At 35.5% G+C, this 22,385-nt stretch overlaps 1 protein-coding gene across 1 annotated transcript; it reads right to left on the reverse strand.

Moving 5' to 3' along the window:
• Positions 1 to 671: 671 nt before the first annotated feature.
• Positions 672 to 9,571, reverse strand: HMGN5 (high mobility group nucleosome binding domain 5). The gene is made up of 6 exons (XM_065915449.1): positions 9,436 to 9,571; positions 7,676 to 7,705; positions 7,104 to 7,133; positions 6,768 to 6,821; positions 4,482 to 4,607; positions 672 to 1,901 (listed from the first exon to the last, which is right to left on the reverse strand). Exons 1-6 carry the CDS (start codon positions 9,448 to 9,450, stop codon positions 1,248 to 1,250), a joined length of 909 nt encoding a protein of 302 aa, XP_065771521.1. The 5' UTR covers positions 9,451 to 9,571; the 3' UTR covers positions 672 to 1,247.
• Between the last annotated feature and the right edge of the window lie 12,814 nt (positions 9,572 to 22,385).

The following is a 22,385-nucleotide window of genomic DNA, read 5'->3' on the forward strand; positions in this document are numbered from 1 at the left end:
GAAGTTCCTCAAAATATTAAACATAGACTTACTATATAGTTCAGTGGTTCTACTCCTAGCTATATAACCAGGAGAAAGGAAAACATACATGTACACAAAAACTTGTACATGAATGTTCATAGAATTATTTATAATTGATAAAACAGAAACAACTCAAATATTCTTCAACAATGTAGTGTATCAATGCAATATAATATTATCCATCCATAAAATAAATGTAGTAATGATACGTGGTACAATATGGATGAATCTGAAAAATCATTCTAAGCAAAAGAAGCCAGACACAAAAGGCCATGTATTGCATGATTCCATTTCTATGAAGTGTCCAGAATAGGCAAACACATAGGTACAGAAAGCAAATTAGTTGCCAGGGCCCAGTGGTGGGACTGGTTGAGGGGAATGGACAGAGACTTCTAAGTGGTACTTTCTTATTTTGGTGATGAAAATATCATGGAATTAGATAGTGGATAGTGACAGTGGTTGCACAACATTGTGAATATACTAAAACCATAGAATCGTACATTTTGAAATGGCTGAAAAGCATGAAATTTTATGCTTATTTTATCTCAGTGCAAATTTTTAAAAATATTTTCATGAAGATCACAATAGAAAAAAAAAGCATTATAATATTTCACTAACTGCAATTTTGGAGATAAAACAAACTACAATCATCGTTGAAGATAATCTTTATTAAGATAAATCCAATAAAATGTTGTGAATACACATATTATCAGAACTTCCCTTCTGAAATAAACATTTGCATTTCTTTTAAAAATGGAATTTCAATTGAATTTTTCCCAAGTAATATCAAAGCTATATTTGGGAAAGATAATTCTAACTCTTACCATTACATGAAAATAATTCACTTTCTTTATAAAAACAACCTGGAGAACCACAAGAATTTTTGAGGAAATTCTTTTGGGATCTCTCCATTTTGTGAAATTATCACATATAGGAGTAAAATTAAAATTCAAAGATTTAACATATAAATTACAGAAAAGGGTATTCACTGACAAAGTTGAAAGCATATTTTTTGCATATATTCTACCATTATAATCACAAAGCTTATCGATAATAATTCAATGTTGGGAACTTTGTGATTTATGAACAGTATGAAGATGTTTTGAAACTAAATTGATGTTAAAGGAAAGCCGTGTCTATAAAATATTTGATAAAAATATTCATCTCTATTAACATTACAACATAGAGGTACATATTACCAAACTATGAAACCATATAGGGCAGCTTTAAGCAATACTCTGAGACTCTTCTGTTTTTCCATCTTCTTTTTTGACCTCGTCTCTTTTGGTTATTTCTTTTCCAATTTCAGCCTTGCTTTCATCTTTTCCATCTCCTCCATCTTCTTTTCCATTTTCTTTCTCTTTTCCTTCTTTATTTTTTTCATCTTCCTTCTCATTTCCACCATCATCCCTTTTTCTATCTTCATCCTCTTTTCCATCTTCTCCTTTTTTCCCATCTTTTTTATCTTTTCCATCTTCAGATTCTTTGCCGTCTTCTTTCCCCTTCCCATCTTCATTCTCTTTTTTATCTCTTTTTTCTTTTTCATCTTCTTCCACTTTGGCATCTTCTCCTTTCCCTTTTCTATCTTTACCCTCTTTTCCCTCTCCAGTTTCTTTCTTATCTTCTTCCTCTTTCCCATCTTCTTCTTTCTCTTTTCTCCCCTCATCTTTTTTTTCATCTTCTTTCCCTTTTCCATCTTTGTCCTCCTCTGTACCTTTTCCTTTCACTTCCTCCTTATTTTGATCTCCATCTCCTTTTTCTTCTTTTTCATATTCTTTTCCATCTTTTGCCACTACCTCTTTCTTTTCTTCTCCTTCTTCTTTGATGTCTTCAATTTTTTCTTCTTTTATTTCCTCTATTTCTCTTTCAGGAACTGGTGCCTATAATGAATATAGAAGAAAAACCAAGATTTGTAAATTTGGAACCAAGACAGAATTATAGCTATCTTATTAAAAACAGTACTTTCCCTATGGAAAAGGCCTCCTAAACAACATGTCAAAAGGAAACATATGAAATAGGATTAATGAAAGCATCTCTACTTAATCATGCACAAATAGATATTTGGAACAATAAATTTAGAAAAACCTATTCATATAAATAATTTTCATTACAAATATGAGGAAACAGAGTAAATACAGAAAAAATGACATATTCTCTATCAATAATTCTCAATGACTAGCATATACATATACAAAATATATTTCTTGAAGAAATAATACATTTTATTTCTATATTGGTGATATTTAGGTTTACTTTGTAAAAAGTTAGTTGAAAAGTCTTTTACCAGATATCATAGGATCTGTTACAAAAGATTTTCCCTATATGCACAGGTTTGATTTATAGATTTGGCACTAAATCCCATTTTCATTGTTTTAACTATAATACCGAGAAACGTGGTAAGATAAATATGCAAAGCAAGACCTATTGAAAACATAAACATACTGATTTGCTTTGCAATCTGAAGAGGGAAAAAGACTCATATGATCTCGAAAAGGGATTTACAAATAGCCCATGTACTGACAAAAGGAAGAGAGGATCAGTCTATATTTAATAAGACAGTTATTAGATTATTAAGTCATGATCACTGGCATTGTTCTATTGATATAAGTGCTAACCCATTGATCCCATACCCATTCCTGAAAATTCTCAAGTTTTAAATTCACTTTCTTTCTTTTCCTCTTATTTACCACTATACAATATGATGTACACAGAATGTGTGTGTCCCTCAAAATTCATATGATGAAACCTAATTTCCAAAGTGATGGTATTTGGAAGTGAGGCCAATGGGAGGTGATTAGGTCATGAGGGTAGAGCCCTCATGAAAGGGATTTATGTCCTTATAAAAGAGGCACCAGAGAGCTCCCTCACCCTTTCTATGGTGTCAGGGCACAGCAAGAAGACTGCCATCCATAAACCAGGAAGCAGGTCTTCCGTTCAGTTCAGGTCAGTTCAGTTGCTCAGTCGTGTCTGACTCTTTGCGACCCCATGAACAACAGCATGCCAGGCCTCTCTGTCCATCACCAACTCCCGGAGTCTACCCAAAATCATGTTCATTGAGTCAGTGATACCATCAAACCGTCTCATCCTCTGTTGTCCCCTTCTCCTCCTGCCCTCAATCTTTCGTCTTTTCAAACGAGTCAGCTCTTCGCATCAGGTAGCGAAAGTACTGGAGTTTCAGCTTCAACATCAGTCCTTCCAATGAACACCCAGGACTGATCTGCTTTAGGATGGACTGGTTGGATCTCCTTTTCGTCCAAGGAACTCTCAAGAGTCTTCTCCAACACCACAGTTCAAAAGCATCAATTCTTTAGTGCTCAGCTTTCTTTATAGTCCAACTCTCACATCCATACATGACTATTGGAAAAACCATAGCCTTGACTAGATGGACCTTTGTTGACAAAGTAATCACTGCTTTTTAATATGCTGTCTAGATTGGTCATAACTTTCCTTCCAAGGAGTAAACATCTTTTAATTGCAGGGCTGCAATCACCATCTGCACTGATTTTGGAGCCCCCCAAAATAAAGTCAGCCACTGTTTGCACTGTTTCTCCATCTATTTGCCATGAAGTGATGGGACCAGATGCAATGATCTTAGTTTTCTGAATGTTGAGCTTTAAGCCAACTTTTTTTACTCTCCTCTTTCACTTTCATCAAGAGGCTCTTTAGTTCTTCTTCACTTTCTGCCATAAGGGTGGTGTCATCTGCATATCTGAGGTTATTGAGATTTCTCCTGGCAATCTTGATTCCAGCTTGTGCTTTTCCAGCTCAGCATTTCTCATGATGTACTCTGCATACAAGTTAAATAAGCAGGGTGACAATATACAGCCTTGATATACTCCTTTTTCTATTTGGAACCAGTCTGTCATTCCATGTCCAATTCTAACTGTTGCTTCCTGACCTGCATACAGGCTTCTCAAGAGGCAGGTCAGGTGGTCTGGTATTCACATATCTTTCAGAATTTTCCAGTTTATTGTGATCCACAGAGTCAAAGGCTTTGGCATAGTCAATAAAGCAGAAATAACTGTTTTTCTGGAACTCTCTTGCTTTTTCAGTGATCCAGTGGATGTTGGCAATTTGATCTCTGGTTTCTCTGCCTTTTCTAAAACCAGCTTGAACATCTGGAAGTTCATGGTTCATGTATTGCTGAAGCCTGGCTTGGAGAATTTTGAGCATTACTTTACCAGCGTGTGAGATGAGTGCAATTGTGCCGGTCCTCAGCAGATACCAAAAATGTTGGTTCCTTGATCTTGGATTTCCCAGCCTTCAGAGTTGTGAGAAATAAATTTCTGCTGTTTATAAGCCACCCAGTCTGTGGTATTTTGTTACAGCAACCTGAACAGACTAAGACACTATGGAGTCATACTCATTTAATATTTCTCAACTCTTAAACTACAAGGCAAATAAGATTTCTTTCAGTTGAACCCATTGTTAAACTCTCAAATGGACAAATTGGAATATACCTCTTTAATTTTTGCTCCTCCATTTTCAGCAGTTTCATTGTTAACAACTTCTTTCTTCGTTTCAGCTATGGTTTTGGCAATTGCATCTGTGTTTTGTCCCATCATATCATTTTTGGTCTTCATTTTCTGTCCAGCAACACAAAACAATAAAAAATAAATACAGAATTTAATTGGTATGTTGATTAAATGGCACAATTATTTTACCAGCTGTTGTAATAGTTTATGGAAAAGCTTTAAAATACTTTCAGTGTCATTATAAACTTGAAATGGCATTAAAATGAGTACTATTATTCTGACATAAATAAAAGTTTCTCTCAGATGAGAAGCAACAAGTTAGAATGCTGACCAGTAGCTACTCAGGGCCAATTGCCAGCATCAGGTTAAAATATGATAAATTAATTAGCTTTGATTAGAGGGGACCAGTTTATCCCTGTCATGTCTAATAATTAGCAATAGGGTTTTTGATTGCAGAGCCTCCATTGTTAATAATTAAGAAAAATAACTAAGTTAGGGAGAGCACCAATTTAAATACATTTGAAAGAGATCACTTGGGGATATTAGTGATTCAATATACAGGGCTTCACGTTTTAGAATGATTTAAATCATGATTTCTTTATAAGAAAGCTCTTTGCCCTAAGTGTGTATGTGGTAGAAAGAGCACTGGATTAAGGGGCCAGCAAACATGTGTTTTAAATCTGGATCTGTTTCTTGTTTGATGTGACCTTGAGCAAAAGCATAATTTTCTCTATGTTTATTTTTTCAAATGTAAGAGAGAGTAATATTACCTACCTACCAGGGTGTTGTATGAAGCAAATGATAAAATATATGTGAAATTACTTTGGAAACTGTAAAATGCAATATAGATATGTTATTATCCTTTTATCACATGAGAAACTGAGAGCCAAGGAGGGTGAAGTGTTTTATGTTACATTTTATTCTAGCACTTTTTTTTAAAAGAAGAAATAAACAGTGTTTACTATTTTAACAACTTATAAGTTGAGTATTTAATTTTATAAGTAGTGACCTTGAAATGTGAAATAGAGAAAAACCAAATAGAAACTTCCTCTTCTGTTGTTATTTACTATGACTAATAAAACTATGGCCATAGTTTTAGCAAGGTCGTTTAATCAAGGATTTCAAAGCATTTTATGAATACAACTGTAATGCAGTTTCTTCAATCACAAAATTATGGGATTAGATGATTTCTAATGTTTCTGCTAGCCTTAATGTTTTCTGATGTTAAGAATTCAACCCAAAGCCAGTGCTCTATGACAACCTAGAGGGGTGAGATGGGGAGGGAGGAGGGGTTTAAGAGGGAGGGGACATATATCATATGTATACCTATGGCTGATTCATGTTAACGTATGGCGGAAACCATCACAATATCATAATGTAATTGTCCTCCAATTAAAAATAAAATAAAATTAAAGAATTCCACCGATCCTTAAAACATCAACAATGCCTCAATAAAGAATTCTAAAATGAAATAAAATCATATTATATTCACAAACATTTACACGTAAATAAAGGTAAATATAGGGGGGAAAGTAAGCTTAATATTGAGGCTATTTCTATTTTTAATATTTTTCTAGCCACAACACCAGAACATAGAAGCCTATATGAAATCAATTGTGTGCATTTGGAAATAATGTATGTGGAAGCACTTTGCAAATTGTTCAATATTATCAAAAGTTAGTTACTATTATTATCACAAAACACTACTTTGGTTACTACAGTTTACACCTTGTGTTTTCCCAGGAATACTGGTATTGTAACTGTATGAAGTCAAAAGCATGTACATTTTATGGGCCTATCCAACTAAATTTTTGTTTTGTCTCTTCCTAGGGAAAATGTCAATACACAGTAGACAACCACAGAACACAAACAAATATTTCCTACTCAAAGGGCTGACATGTACCATATGGTATGATGTATAATGTAATATGGGGCTTCCCTGGTGGTTTAGTGTTAAAGTATCTGCCTGCCAGTGTTGGTGAGGCAGGTTTGATCCGTGGGTTGGGAAGATCCCCTGGAGAAGGAAATGGCAACTCACTCCAGTATTCTTGCCTGGGAAATCCCATGGACAGAGGAGCCTGGTGAGCTACAGCCCATGGGGTTGCAAAAGATTCAGACACGACTTAGCAACCAAATCACAACAACAACAAATAATGTAATATATGACTAACTGAAAAGAAAATATTGCAAAATGATCAACTGTATGCCTTTCCAAAAAACTATTTCTGAAGAAAAGTAAGTTTCTCTCAATATTGCTTGCTGAATATTTACCCTTGGAGTTGATGTTCTTTTGGACTTCAACTCTGGTATAATGGGCACAGGCAACTGCAAAAAAAAAAAAAAAAAAAAAAGTACAAATCATGGGGGAAGAAAGAGAGGACATCATAATTGAAGAAAGATCACTAACTGAAATTCAACTTCATGATTAAAATAAATGGGTGTAGTTCAAACTGAAAACTAGGACAAAAATATTTCCTTGGTGAGAAAGTTTTTTCTTAAAACATCAAAAGTAAATCTTGTATTAAATGACTAACATTGTCCAGGATTCCCTGAAGTCTAAAATTACATTTTACAATACATGGGCAACTTATAAAAAAGACTACTTACAGCAGACAGTCTGGCTGATCTTCTCTTTGGCTATAAGTTAAAAATAATTATCAGTTAAGAAATCTATGGATACACAAAACTAGAAATATTTATATTGTGGTGAAAGTATTTAGTGTAACACTATATATATGTTGTCATTAAGAAGTATTGTGAGCTTGATTAGAAAGCATCATTGAACAAATAAAAACATAAGCTTTGATTTTTCCCTTCTCTGGACCCTTCATATGCTAAAGAAAAAAATCCCAAATTAAATTTCAATTGCTAGGCTAAATTAACACAATGGATAGTAATAGTATATTTAGAAATGAAAATATAGCCCTTTCTTGCAAGTCGACAAAGCAATTCTTTCGTTCACACTCTCTCCAGATCTTAAACACAATACCATCCTAAGTCCCAAGAAGTTTGGAGTTTTCAGTACCTACTATTTCTGAGAGAGACCACTGGCATACCGTATTGGTACTCATATGGTACAAATACACTAACCAGCATTTAGGTTTTAGCTGCTTAAGTGTCAATTTTATAAAACAAGTGATTTTTTTTTTCAGACAGACTCTAAAACTAAAGAAACTCACCTCTTGCTTCATATCACCTTGACCTGCAGCCTATACAGGGGGGAAAACCATACAGAAATAAGGTCATCAGTATAAATGTATAGATCTGAAAATATTGCCTATAGATTGCAGTCTGCAATATAACAGCTTATGACTTTTTCCTGGATTTCTGCTTAAATAGCCACCCGTTATTGCCTAGTAGCATGCTGTCTACTAACGTGCAAATATACACCAAGATGCAAATGAATTTCCAAGACATGTTTATACAACTGATAGTCAATTTCATCCTTTTGTATAAACTGTATCTCCTAAAAACAAACCTTAATTTTAAAATCCACCTGTTGTAGCCCGTGTTAAAGCCAAAAAGGATGAGGGAGGGCGAGCAGAATGAAGGGCGGAGCTTCATGCAACTTCCCCGTCTGTTTAGACTCATGCTTGAGATGTAATTGTACTTATCTGACTCTCACTTATCCTCTCCAAGTTCTGCAGACAAGAACTACAATCCCCACAATGCTTTGCGGCGGCGGGGGGTGGGGGTTACCTCTTTGTTAAAACGTCAGCGCGTTTTATTGAGAAGCCGGCTGCGGATTTTAAAACTTCCCGCCACTACCTGCTACAAGGTTGCTGTCAGCTCTGTAAAATCGCAAGATCCATTGCACAAGCCTAGAAAAGCGTAGCGGCGGGAATCACAGGAAGGGGGTTGGTGATTAGAAACCATTGCTTTCTGTCCTTTTAGACTGGGAATTACTAAGCTATCGCACGAGTCATACAGCCTCAGAGCACTGTGGAATTTCAGTCTTATTCCTATTTCTAAAAATAGGGAAGACAAACGAATAGAGAGGAATAATACTTAAAAAAAAAATCATAACGCCTTACCTTAGCACAGTATTTTACGATTTTATCAAGCAACGAAACAGCGATCGATTTCACTTCTAAGGGACCCGCCTCCCCAACAAACAAACAAACAGGTCAACACTGAGTGTGAATTTCTTTCTTGTCTAAGAGAGGAGTCATGATTTTTTAAGTGAGGGTTTGCAGGAGACCAGTAGCCCTTGAATAGCTCATATCAATTCTTTGTGTCTAAAGTGAGCAAATCCACGCTACCCCAAGATCAGCAATAGTTTATCTGACGCATTTCTCTTATCATTCTTCCACCTTTAGACAGTGAGCTTGGAGAGTCTCAGACCTCTCCGGCCTAAAGTCGCTATTACAGCGGTGAATCTCTACCTCCTCCAGGACAGTTTGAAGTCTGCGCCGCCTAATGGCACAGGATTACCACTGCAAAGCCCTCTGGCTTGACAAGAAGTGGAGGAGGGAAAAAAAAAAAGAAAGAAAAAGAAAACGGGAAGAACAAAGGCAAATAATTACGGGAGAAAGCCATGGCCTTCGTACCCCAAAACGGGACGGTTCCCGGAGGAAAGCTGGAGGCTGAGGAGGAAATTAGTGCCTGAAAGTGTGGTTGGGAGGAGTTCTCCAATAGGGTAAGCGGAGGAACGGGGGTGGGGTAGGAAGCGACAGCACAGCGCTATGGCTGTTTGTAAGTCAGCATGGAGACACCTCTCAAGCGATTCTTTTCCTTAAACAAAACACGCCAAAAGTGAACTACCAGTTGCGTGAAAGACTATCCTCAACCTTATACTAACCGATATTTGCCCTTCCCTCCCCTTAGGCACCTCACAAAATCGAACTAGAAGCCAAAATGCTTTTTAAAAAAGTCTCTGCCGATTAGGAAATATGTATTTCAGTCGCTAATACCCCTTCTATCTTCCTATTTCACTTACCTTTCTTTTGGGCATTGTTGCAGCTCTCTATAGGAGATCTTAGCAGTCAGCAGAAAAAAAGCCGAAAGCAGTCTCTACACGACCGCTCAGAGAGCAACTGAGTTTTCAATGAACTAATTAAAGTACGACCTGTACTTGCCTTCAAAAAAAAAAAAAAAAAAAAACTCTCGTTATTGGCAACATTAAACGCACCAAGACACAACCGAACTACGTGAATGGTTAGCAGGAGTGGGAGCCAAATTGGAGTGACAGGCTGTCAGACCAATCAGGGGAGTGACAAGCCAAGGGGGCGTGGCCTACGGACTCCTGGAGCCCTCGAAGGCTGCCTGCTCCGACTGCTGGTGGGGTAGAGGAGCACCTTGACTTAGTGGACACAAAGGGCTGAAGCATAAAACCGTCGGGAAAGCTGGGGTTGTCCTTATCGGTTCTCTTTTCTTTTTTTCCTTTATGTAGTAATAACAGGAGAAAGTCACTGCACTTGCTTTCTCCACGGTCTCCAAAAGCTTCTTCCTGGAAGGAAAGTGCTTTTCAGATAGGACTGGGCCTAGGCTCCAATCTTTCCATTCTACCTTTGGCAGGAGGATGTAGATGACATGAGAGGAGTACTCGTTTAGAAAGTAGAAAAGAGTGGAGCTGTTTCTCAGGATGTGGGGACTTTGCGCCACACCAGAATTGTGGTCCTGGCAGGATCAGGGTGCCAAAATGGGGCATCTTTCGCAGATGAAGAGCCTCAAAACTTGAAACTGTAAGAGCAAGAGGAACCTGAAGGTGGGGACATCTGATAGATGCCATTATCCCACTTGGTGGGAGTTCATCAAGAATTTAATGGGACTCTGTGTGAGGTAATAACACAGGACTATCTAGAGGAAAAAGGTTAATACAATGGATTATGAATCCAAAGGTGGCATTTGGTGAAGGAACTCGGAAAGACACCATACATGAAAGTATTTAGGGCACAGAGCCTGGACTAGGATAAAGCAATTAAAGCACTCACTTCTGGTGCAAATTTAAGGATGCACCCCAGACTCAGGAGATTAGGATGAGGCCATTGAGGTGAATTATGCAAGTGTAGAGTGGTTGTGTTCTAAGTCGTTTCAGTCATGTCCGACTCTTTCCAACCCTGTGAACTGTAGCCCGCCAGGCTTCTCTGTCCATGGGATTCTCCAGGCAAGAATACTGGAGTGGATTCCCATGGTCTTCTCCAAGGGATCTTCCTGACCCAGGGATGTAGCCTGCATTGGGAGGCGAGTTCTTTACCACTAGCGCCACTTGGGAAGGCCCGCAAGTGTAAGGTAGGATCTTGTTTTTATTTAAAATTGATATTTTGTTTATCAATGGACTTTTAAAAAATCTTTAATTAGCTCTTTAAAGTAGTGTATTAAACATTTATCTTTATTATTGAGTTTTGGGGCGCCCCTTATCATTTGTGTTTGAGTGCCCCCTAACCTCACCCTAGTCTTAGTTATCTTTAGGTGGCTTTCTACTTTAAAAGAGGCCTTTATTTACTTTCCAAATGTAGTTCATGAGCCCTAAAATTTGCTAGAATGGGGGTGTGGATTGGTGAATAAGGTACTTGAAGATAATAATGGGCAAAAATGTAGGATTTTGAACCACTTTCTCAGAATGCCTTGGTTTGGTTTTTAGTAACAGCTAATTGGGTTTAACCATGTTCCAACAACAGCTGAAATACCTATGCTGAAAGGTTGATTAAAAAAGGAAATTAACCTTTTGAACAGTTACTTAAAATCCATTTGTGTTCGTGTGGATTAAAAATTAGAATCATTAGTTTATAAAAGGAATATTCATAGCTGCTATAGAATACCAAATAATCCCTTCAAACTGAAATACAGCCTAAGAGAAGAACCCATCATTTTTACCATTGCCCATTCTTCCCCTCACCTACAGTGTGGAATTAAACAGATCAGGTAGTAAAGACTGACTGCAGCTCAGTTTCTCTCCTCCAACCTCAATGCATTCTGATTTAAGTAGGTAAATCAGAAAGACATTTAAATTTCTTCCTTTCCCCACAGTTATTGGGATCATTCCTAGATTTTCTAGATGCCTCTTTTTTTCTTTTTAAAAAAATTATTTATTTTAATTGGAGGCTAATTACTTTACAATATTGTAATGGTCTTTGGTGAAGGCATTTTTGGGTGAACCTAGATATGTTTCAATCATTTTATTTACCAAAAGTTAGAAAGTAAACACAAAATTTGGGTTCAATATAAGGATTGCTTCATAAGGATAAGGAGAAGCATGAAAGGAATAAAAATGTGTCAACACTGGAACACATTCAACAAATTTGCATTTAGCATTATTTTGTGAGTTGGATTTTGTTTTTATGGACTAGTCTATAAAACTATAAAACTCTGAGGTATGCAAAGTTGCATCACAGTTTCTGCCCTTAAAAATTTAGGATAAAGCAAACAGATGCACACATATTTATAAATCAAAAAGTTGCTTGTATTATGCAAGTGGTGCAATCTAAATTTAATAATAAAATAGAAGGAAACTATCATTTAGGACTGAGATCATTGGAGAAGTTTTTTGTTGAGGAGGTAGTATTTGACTTGGCTCTGAACTATTGGATAAATTGTTACAGCAAATGCAGAGGCAGGAAAACTGTGTGCTTGTTTGGGGAACAGAATGCCTAGTCCAAGTGAATTGAAACAAATGATCATGAGGAATCTTGGGAGGCAAGGCTTAGTTTGAAGGCAAAGGAAAAATGTGCAGGTCAGTGGACTCTAAGATTCCTCTTAAGTTAGTCAGCAATTTTTCTTTTTGGTCAATTTCCCTTTCTTCTGGTCTAACCTGTTGCATCTGTGATTTGTATCTTATCCAATTGAAAAAAATAGTCAGGCATGCATAAGAAAATTTTCTAAGGTTGAAATATTTCTTTAATTTCTGAACACCATCCTCATGTTCTTCTTTTCAATCATTAACTATGATAGTCTTTTGTGGAAACCAATCTGTCCTAGGCATTTTTCCTTTGCTATATTATTACCTCTGATTGCAGTCCTATTCTCTTATACCTTTGCTTATCAAATGTCTATCAAATAGTTCAGACCCAAGTAAAATTACCACTTCTTTGACAAAAGCCTTCTCCAATCATTTCAGTCCTAAAAGATTCTACCTTCTTGTTAAACTATAGACTTTAAATTGTATCACTCATATGATTCAAGCAAGCTTTGATATTTTCCACCAACCACTATCATACAACTTCATATTGACTTAAAATTGTACATACTTATTTTTCCTTGCATAAATATTTTCTCAGCACTCTGTTCTCTCTCTCTCTCTCTATATATATATATATATATATACACACACACACACACACACACACACACATATATATACACACATATATATATATCCTATAGAATTCCCTAACTTTAAAACTATTTTTCTAAAATTGAGAAATTATTCCTTAAGTAAAATTTTTTTAAAATGAAAGTTGCTCAGTTGTGTCCAACTCTTTGTGACCCCATGAAATTCTTCAGGCCAGAATACTGGACGCCCTTTCCATCCAGGGCGTCTTCCCAACCCAGGGATTGAGCCCAGGTCTCCTGCATTGCAGGTGGATTCTTTACCAGCTGAGTCACAAGGGAAGCCCAACAATACTGGAGTAGATAGCCTATCCCTTCTCCAGATAATCTTCCTGACCCAGGAATTGAACCAGGGTCTCCTGCATTGCAGGCAGATTCTTTACCAACTGAGCTATCAGGGAAGCCCTAAGTAAAATTTTTAGGTTTATATAATTGTCAAAGTAAAAATTTTATTGGCTCATTTTAAAAAATGCGTTGGCTTATTTCTCTTTTTAAATTAGTTATTTACAATGGGCATGTTCTCTGTGCACTTGAGAAGAAAATGATAGATAACTAACAAAAAACCTACTATATAGCACAAGGAACTCTACTCAGTGCTCCGTGGTGACATAAATGCGAAGGAAATCCAAAAACAAGGGAATATATGTATACATATAGCTGACTTTGCTGTACAGCAGAAATTAACACAACAGTGTAAAGCAACTACAGTCTAATAAAAATTTTCAGAACAAATTGTTTATTAATGACAAAGAAGGTTGATTGCTGGACAATTCTCCACAGGATTCTCTAATTTCCCCTGGGTATTAAGCATGCCTACTGCCACTATCAAAACTTACATTAGCTGTAGCATGCCCATTTAGTAATCATTGGGAAATGACACAGGAAGATACAAAAAATTATAAAGGAAAAATACCAATATTAAAATGTTTGAGACAGATAATTCAAAAGAAAGTATTAAGTGTTTATGAGAAAAGGGTTGCCAGGTTGTTAAGATAAAAGAGGTCTTCAAATGTTCTGTATATTCATAGTTTAAAATGATATATATGTTGCACTATTGTAAGTATTTCTCCAAATACTTCTTTGCATGCAATGGGATCTCAAAAATACTGTTTGATTAGTAATAACTATCTTCTTTCCATATTAAATTATCTTTAATTTTGGCCTCATCCATTGTCATTAAAATACATATTATATTTCTAAAAATTGAAAAAAATAGAATTATTATTATGTTAGCAAATAATGAGGAGATTATGTAATTAACATTATGTAATTAAAATTTGTGTTTTACATGCATTGTCAGTTGGTATTTTCAGAGGGCAAAATAAATGGTAAATCTACAGTGAGCCAAAATACATAAATACGCTTATTTTTGAGACTTCTATAAAATTGATCTGAGTAATTTGCTAAGATTTCACTTAGAATTTAAGTGACAGAACTTACCTGAGACACAAAAATTATAGTCCTGAAGACATAAATCTTCCCATAACTTATGTTTATTCACTGTAGGCCAGAGACTAATAAAATCATGAATTAATGAGTGATCCCTGATATGAAGAATCTGGAAAGTAGGTTTCCAATGGTAAAAATGATGGAGCTGCTTTCTAGGGAAAATAAAGGAATATAAATCAGTTTTATGTTTTTATTGCAAAATGTTTACCTACTTTCAAAGTGATTATTTGAGGGAATATTATTTTTAGCTTCTCAGACCTTAAAGCTTAAAGGAGGCTGTTGGAGATTTCTAGTTTAATCACTTTGGAATACAGATGAATAAATTCTAATCCAAGGAGTTAAATGACATGCCCAAGATCATCTATTAAATGCACAGTAGGTTTTTTTGGCTGTGTACTAAAAAATGTGTCTGTGGTTGTGATATTAACAATTATATAGCTTATGCAGAAATGTTAGTAACTATACAGTCCATAGAATTCTCCAGGCCAAAATACTGGAGTGGGTAGCCTTTCCCTTCTCCGGGGGATCTTCCCACTCCAGGGATCAAACCCATGTCCCCCACATTGCAGGCAGATTCTTTACCAACTGAGCTACAAGGGAGCCCAAGAATACTGGAGTGGGTAGCCTATCCCTTCTTCAGTGGATCTTCCTGACCCAGGAATTGAACTGGGGTCTCCTGCATTGCAAGCAGGTTCTTTACTAATTGAGCTAATAGGAAAGCCCAAACTATAAGGCATATTTGATGAAAACAGGTTTTGTTCAATTCCAGTTTCTTCAAAATTCAAGAAAAAACTCTGGCTATCAGCCTGCTTCAGATACTTTTTTTATGCTTATTTACTTTTTTATGCTTATTTATGTTTATCAATGGATCCCCATTTCATCTATAGTCTTTTTAAAAATATAAATCATAGAATTTTATTTTTTAATAATGTGACTTTTAAATTTATTTTAATTGGATGATTGCTTTACAATATTGTGTTGGTTTCTGCCATACAACAATGTGAATCAGGCATAAGTATACATATATACCCTCCCTCTTGAGCCTTCCTCCCAACCCCGCCATCCCACCCCTCTAGGTCTTCACAGAGCACCTGTGTTATACTATACAGCAGCTTCCCACTAGCTATCTGTTTTACACGTGGTAGTGTATATAGGTTAATGCTACTCTATCAATTTGTCACACTTTTTCTTTATAATCTTAAACTTGAATTCTCTAGTCAGTTTTCAATGACCTCAAGAAAGTAGGAAACGTTGGGGAGAGAAATTCTACTTTCACATTTTGTTTTTTGGTCTAAGGTAATTCGAGGGAATGTGGATTTTTCACCTAGTGCTAAGTCACTTAAGTCATGTCTGACTCTTTGTGACCCTTGGACCATAGTCCCCCAAGCTCCTCTGTCCATGGAATTCTCCAGGCAAGAGTACTAGAGTGAGTTGCCATGCCCTCCTCCAGGGGATCTTCCCGACCTAGGGATCGAACCCACATCTCCTGTATCTCCTACAGTGCAAGTGGCTTCTTTACCCTCTGAGCCACCTGGGAAATCCTAGATCCCTTAAATTTACTAAATTTTATCTACTGTACTTTGTGGTTTTGGTATGGTTAATATCTACTCATTTGAAAAGACCCTGATGCTGGGAAAGATTGAAGGCAGGAGGAGGAGGGGATGACAGAGGATGAGATGGTTGGATGGCATCACTGACTCAATGGGCATGAGTTTGAGTAAATTCCGGGAGTTAGTGATGGACAGGGAGGCCTGGCGTGCTGCAGTCCACGGAGTCGCAAAGAGTCGGACACAACTGAGCTGAACTGAATATCTATTTTTGCATGAAATATGAGACTTTCAAAATCTTAAAAATTTTCTGATAGTTTAGCATCAGCCTTGTCTTACAAAAACATAGATATTAATCCATAGCTTATAAACTACTAAGATGTATATTGGGACACTTCTACAAGGTGTGTGGTGTCTTTAGTTTAAAACAATTACATTTTGGCTTTTTATATTTTAATTTACCTTAATGGTCCAAGCTTCTTCCATCTCATTAGAAAGCTCACTAATGCTGGTTATCCTTATAAAAATAATTTAGAAAAAATTAATAGGAAATTCCCTCATGGTCAAGTGGTTAAGACTAGGCACTTTCACTACATAGGCTCAATTTCGATCCCTGGCCAGTGAACTAAAATTCCACGAGCCACACAGAGTGTTCCCCTTCTCCATAAAAGAATTAACTTTAAAAAGTTGATAAATATCCTATGCTGTCTAATTGATATTAGAGCCTATTTCTAATAAAAGTCAGATAAGAAAGAGTGCAGGGAAGAATAGAGAAAATAAGATCCACTGAAGAAGAATCATTAAGAAATAATCTTTAAAGAATCATTTTGAGGACATTATTTATACACATCTGTGTTGTTAAATTCTAAGGACCTGGAGGAAAACATTTACTGCAACGTTTTCCCTATTACTTATTTTTCAAGGAATCACTTTTTTTGTTTGTTTGTTCCTATCCTGTTTTTATTGTCAGTCTATGTTCAATTTGTTTGTTAAACAATAGTTGACATGCTTCACTCATTTCCCATTTACTTAAAACCTGGAAAATTATAACTTATACTGAAATGAGTAGTCATTCAAGCAAATGGGCATGCTCAATTTTTATAAATTTTAGTGACAATATTATAAATCTACATTTATATGTATATTTATTATCGTAAGTAAACTAAGTATATCTTTGGAGTTTTTTCCTTGGTTTCAGTGTTAAATTGTCTAAATGCAAATAAGAAGATATTTTTAAAAATATGCCAATAGTTTATTTGTTGGATTATAATTTGTTTAGTCTTTTTCATGTATGTATTCATTGCTGATTCAAATTAAAAGGAAAATAGACTTACTCCCTCAGTCTCCTTTTGTTTTTATGTTCTAGTTTACTTCTAAATTTATTGTAATTGTCACTCAGCACTTGATTTCTCCTGTATAAGGCCCACACTGGAGATTTTTAGAAAGTAATACAAGCTAGTTTGGTTCATTAGGCATGTTTTATTCTGTGAAAAACATTATTTGTGTAGCTCTTAAAAACAGAAAAAATATTTTGTGAGTTTATGCTAACTTTTGCCCATTAAAGTAGCATCCAATTGTATTTAATCATCTTAAAAATTTTATATTTAAAATAATTGTGGCAGGATAATTTATTTAAATATTAATTTGTATATCTTTTTTCAATTCAAGAATTTAGCCAAATTTTTGTGTTTCTTCCCCTCAGCCAGTGACTGATGGCTATGCTTTGAGAACTACACTGGCCAAGTTCTAGGAATTATGGAACTTGTTTGTCAAAGGGAAGTTGTTGCTTAGTTTCTAAGTCATGTCCAACTCTCTTATGACCTCATGACCTGTAGCCTTCCAGGATCTTCTGTCCATTGGATTTTCCAGGCAAGAATATTGGAGTGGGTTGCCATTTCCTTCTCCAGGAGATCTTCCTGATCCAGGGATTGAACCCCTGTTTCCTGTATTGCAGACAGATTATCACTGAGCCACCTGGAAAGGCCCGTATCAAAAGGAAGAACATGTCTCAAAGAGTAGAAGAGAAAAAAGAGCCATACTGTAGGAGACTTTGAACTTTTCTCAAGGCAGAAGCAGCGATAAGAAATGGGATAGTGAGACCAGACACTATTTGCACAGTGTTCCAGAATGAAATACGGCTCTGGAATGCCAAATTAGGTAGTGGAAATACTGTAAGAGGGATATTTCTGATAATAATTGGAATAGAAGTGCCTCAGAGACAGGTAGCAAGAATCAGCACTGGAGAGAAGCACTACTTTATAAGCTCACCAACACAAACACATGCCCACTTCTTTTATCCTGGCTAGCACTTAGTGTCTTAAAATGTATTAATTTTACATGTCTTTAACTATGAATGAAGAACATCTTTATATATGTTTGATGGCCATTTGTATTTTTGCTTGTGAATATTTGACCATATCCTTTATTTTTCTATTTGATTTTTCTCTTTCATCTTTTGAACTTTTTATAGTGGTAGGTTTTTTCCAAACAAAAGATTTAAGTTTTTACGTAGTCTCATCACTTTTTATATGTAACTTATTGGTTAATGTTTTAGAACTTTGCCATGCCAAAATTATAAACATATCCATTTATACTTCTGTCTAGAAATTATACAGTTTCACTTTTTAATATTTGAATATTTGTTCAGTCCTCTGGACTTTACTTTTTTTTAAAGAGTGATTGGGGATACAGCTTAGTTTTTTTCCCCAAAATATAAGTCAGTTGTGTCAGCATATAACTTATTATCTATAAGTGAAGAAACTGAGGTCTAGAGCAATGAAGCAACTCATCTAAGATTTCTAAGTAAGTTGAGAATACAAATCAGGTTTTCAACTTCAACTTTGGGCTTATAATTTTTCCAACAAAGTACACTGATTTATTGTCACCTCTTCTGCTTAATTAAGTACTTTCCTGGTTTGATAGTGTTATGATTTAGTCTAACCTGGTAGAAACTGGATAAAAAAATCTTCTTAATTATAAACAATTATTTGCTTGCCACCAGGAGAGTTTGAATTAGAAAATGATTTATTTCCTTGTATAAGGAAGATCTATAACAGAAACTTAAGGGAGAGAGACCAGCTGTGCTTTAGATTAGTTCTTGGCATAAGTTGGGAAGGTAATAATCACTACACTATCATGAGAGGGATTGAGGTGAGAATGAGAGCAGGATGAGAGGGGGAACTTCTTTATATTTTTCTCTTGGGTCAGACCTTCTTGAGTCACTACTTAGAGATTATTAGTAAGATATTTCCTAGTTTTCTCCAGATAAAATTAATAATGACAGCTGCTATTTATTGGAAGTGTACTATGTGTCAGGTGTTGTTGTTTAGTCTCTAAGTTATGTCCAACATTTTTGCAACCCCATGGACTATATAGCCCACCAGACTCCTCTGTCCGTGGGATTTCCCAGGTGAGAGTACTAGAATGGGTTGCCATTTCCTTCTCCAGGGCATCTTCCAGACCCAGGGATAGAACCTCCAACTCCTGCATTGGAAGGTGGATTCTTTACCACTGAGCCACCAGCAAGAGTTTGTATATGTGTCAGGTACTATTAGGCTTTATATGAATTATCTCTGGTCCTCAGTTTACAGGTGATACAGCTAGCAATTGCTGAATTGCCAGAATTCAAACTCAGATAAGCTTGACTCCAGAGCCTGTTCTCTTTTAATTACATTTCAATTCTTTCAACCTTTATTTTATCCAGTAGTTCTGCTTTTGAATCTTAATTCAGAAATTCATCATTATAAGAAAACCCAGCATAATAATGTTTCTAATGTAATTAATTTGATAGAGAATTAATTGTGTTTGATTTCCTGACTTGCAGTTTTAAATTTCCAGTTCTGTTAGAGACACAGTGGTAGCTTAGCCCCAACTGTGAAATAGCTGCTAGACCAATGCTTATAGAATGTAATTATCCTGACCACAGCTCAAATCCACATTCATTCATTCCACAAATGTTAACTGAGTACTTCCCAGGGTCCAGCCATTGCATTAGGCACTGAGGGGCACTGAGGATACAAAGATTTTGCTCTGTCCTTAAGGAACTCCCAATCTATTATAGAGATAGGTGTGCCTACAAAAATTACAATATAATCTGAGATGTGATAATGTGCAAAATAAGGCATCAGAGTAAGAAGCAAAAGGAGGTAAAGACTATACAAGAGAGATGATATTCTAAGTAAAGAATTACTAATACTTCTACATAATTTTATTCATCTTAAAGAAGTAATACTTGGTACAATACTGAAATGCTAATTATTTATTTTTCATAGCACACTTAAAATAAATAAGATTAGAATACTTGCCAATGTATCCCCCAAATTATCTCGTGGACTACCTGTGGAACTGTGTCCACACTTTGAGAAGCATTCCTCTATTAGAAGCACTTGCATTGTTGCCAGTGGTCAGTGCAGATGCCTGGGATTTTTATATGATTGGACAATATTCAATGACCATTGGGCTATGTATTTTACAGGAGGGGTGAGTAGGGAGTTTCATTTTTCTTGCTTGACTAGAGAGATGTGAGACTCCACCTTGAGTATAGCCAGGTAAACCTCTACAAGGACTATATAAGTGCCCAGACAAAACAGAAAATATGATCTTTATCAACTACTATTTTAGGCAAGCAGGGGCAGGTGTGAAATAATTCAGCTTTCTTGCATACCTTGTGGACTAGTTAAGACTGGCAACATATGATAAGTGTATATATACCACATAATTTCACTGACATATGAAAAATTAAAATCATCATATTTTTAACTTAATAATTCTGTTTTTTGTTGCTAACACTTCAATATTTCAATTAAAATTTTAAATATAAAAAGACTTGTGATTTCACTAAACTGAATTTCCATTAAAATTGTTTTATTACAATGAGCATGAAAATATCTGCTTGTTTTCAATGAGTACCAAAAATGGATGAATCTATTGAATCTTGAATACATTTACATCTGGAAAACAAGAGTTACACCAAAAAAACAATGTTTATGCATATTACAAAACTTTAATATAAATGTAGCGGCTGACTAAATATTGAACTTTAGCCTGTTTGAAATCATGCTATGCTGTATTGCCATTTGTCAATTGTGTCATTGGGCTCTTTGCTTACAAGTACTAATTGCAACCAGGTTAGGACTTTCACATTGAGTTTCAACACTATCATTTGGTTTCATATTGAACTTGAATGTTTCAATGAGTTTTAAATTTAACATTTGTCTTCACTAATATTTTAAATTTGCTATGACCAAATTCCAAATTTAATTATTAGATTTACTGTTTTAATTAAGTATCTTTATTGAAATGTAATTCACATACTATAAAATTCATCCAAAGTAAAGTGTATAAGTCAATGTATTTGTATATTAACAGAGTTGTGAAACTATCACTGGAATCACTTTTAGAATATTTAAATCACCTCCAAAACAGCATTTGTGCACATTAGCAGATACTCTCCATTCTCCCTTGATCCTCTTTCAAACTGGTCTGCACACTTAATACAATTTTTTTAATTCACGTAAAAATTAAAGGGAGTCAGTATAGCTAAAATAATCTTAGAAAAGAAGAATTAAGTTGGAAAACTCACAGTTCCTAATTTCTAAACTTATTACAAAGCAACATTAAGACAGTGGCATACTGTGTGCTGTGCTTAGCCTCTCAGTTGTGTCCAACTCTTTGTGACCCCATGTAGCTCACCAGGTTCCTCTGTCCATGGGGATTCTCCAGGCAAGAATACTGGAGTGGGTTGCCATGTCCCCTCAAGGGGATCTTCCCAACCCAGGAGTTGAACCCAGGTCTCCCATATCGCAGGCAGATTCTTTACCATCTGAACCACCAGGGAAGCCCAGACAGTGGCATAAGGATAAACATATAGATCAATGGAATCAATTTAAGAGTGCAGAAAATAACCATTATATATGTAATTAACTGATTTTTCAATAAGGGTGCAAAAAAGATCAGTAGGAAAAAAAGTATTTTAAACAAATGACATTAGAAACAGTGGTTATCCACATGTGAGTGAATTAGACTCCTTCTTCACACCATACACAAAAATTAACTCAAAATGGATCATATACAATGTCAGAGAGAAAACAGTAATACTCTTAGAAGAAAACATAGGAGTAAGCATTTGTGACCCTGGGTTAGGCAATGGTTTCTTAGATGTGACACACACACACATACACAAGCAAACAAATAACAAAGGAAAGACATAAATTAGGTTCATCAAAATTAAAATATTTTGTACTGTGAATGATATCATTAAGAAAGTGACTAGACAACCCACAAAATGAGAGAAAATATTTTCAAATCATATACCTCATAAAGGACTTTTATTCAAATTATAAAAAGAACTTTTAACAGAATCAATAATAAAAGACAAATAACTCAATTTAAAAATGAACTAATGATCTGATATGACTCAACAATTACACTTCTAGATATAGATCAAAGAAAAATAAAAACGTATATCTACACAAAGTCTTGTACATGAATATTTACAACAGCATTATACATTATAGTCAACAAGTAGAGAAAACCCAAATGTCCACTGACTGATAGATAAGTAAAATGTACTATATTCCTACGATGGAATATAGCTCAGCAATAGAAAATAATGAAGTAATGATAC

The sequence above is a fragment of the Muntiacus reevesi genome, chromosome X (assembly GCF_963930625.1).
Source record: "Muntiacus reevesi chromosome X, mMunRee1.1, whole genome shotgun sequence".
NCBI classification, from domain to species: domain Eukaryota; kingdom Metazoa; phylum Chordata; class Mammalia; order Artiodactyla; family Cervidae; genus Muntiacus; species Muntiacus reevesi.

Coding starts and splice junctions, on each gene's coding strand:
- HMGN5 (XM_065915449.1), bottom strand. Junction 6,822..7,103: donor GATCAGCCAGACTGTCTGCT/GTAAGTAGTCTT, acceptor TTTTTTTTGCAG/TTGCCTGTGCCCATTATACC. Junction 1,902..4,481: donor GAGGAGCAAAAATTAAAGAG/GTATATTCCAAT, acceptor TATTCATTATAG/GCACCAGTTCCTGAAAGAGA.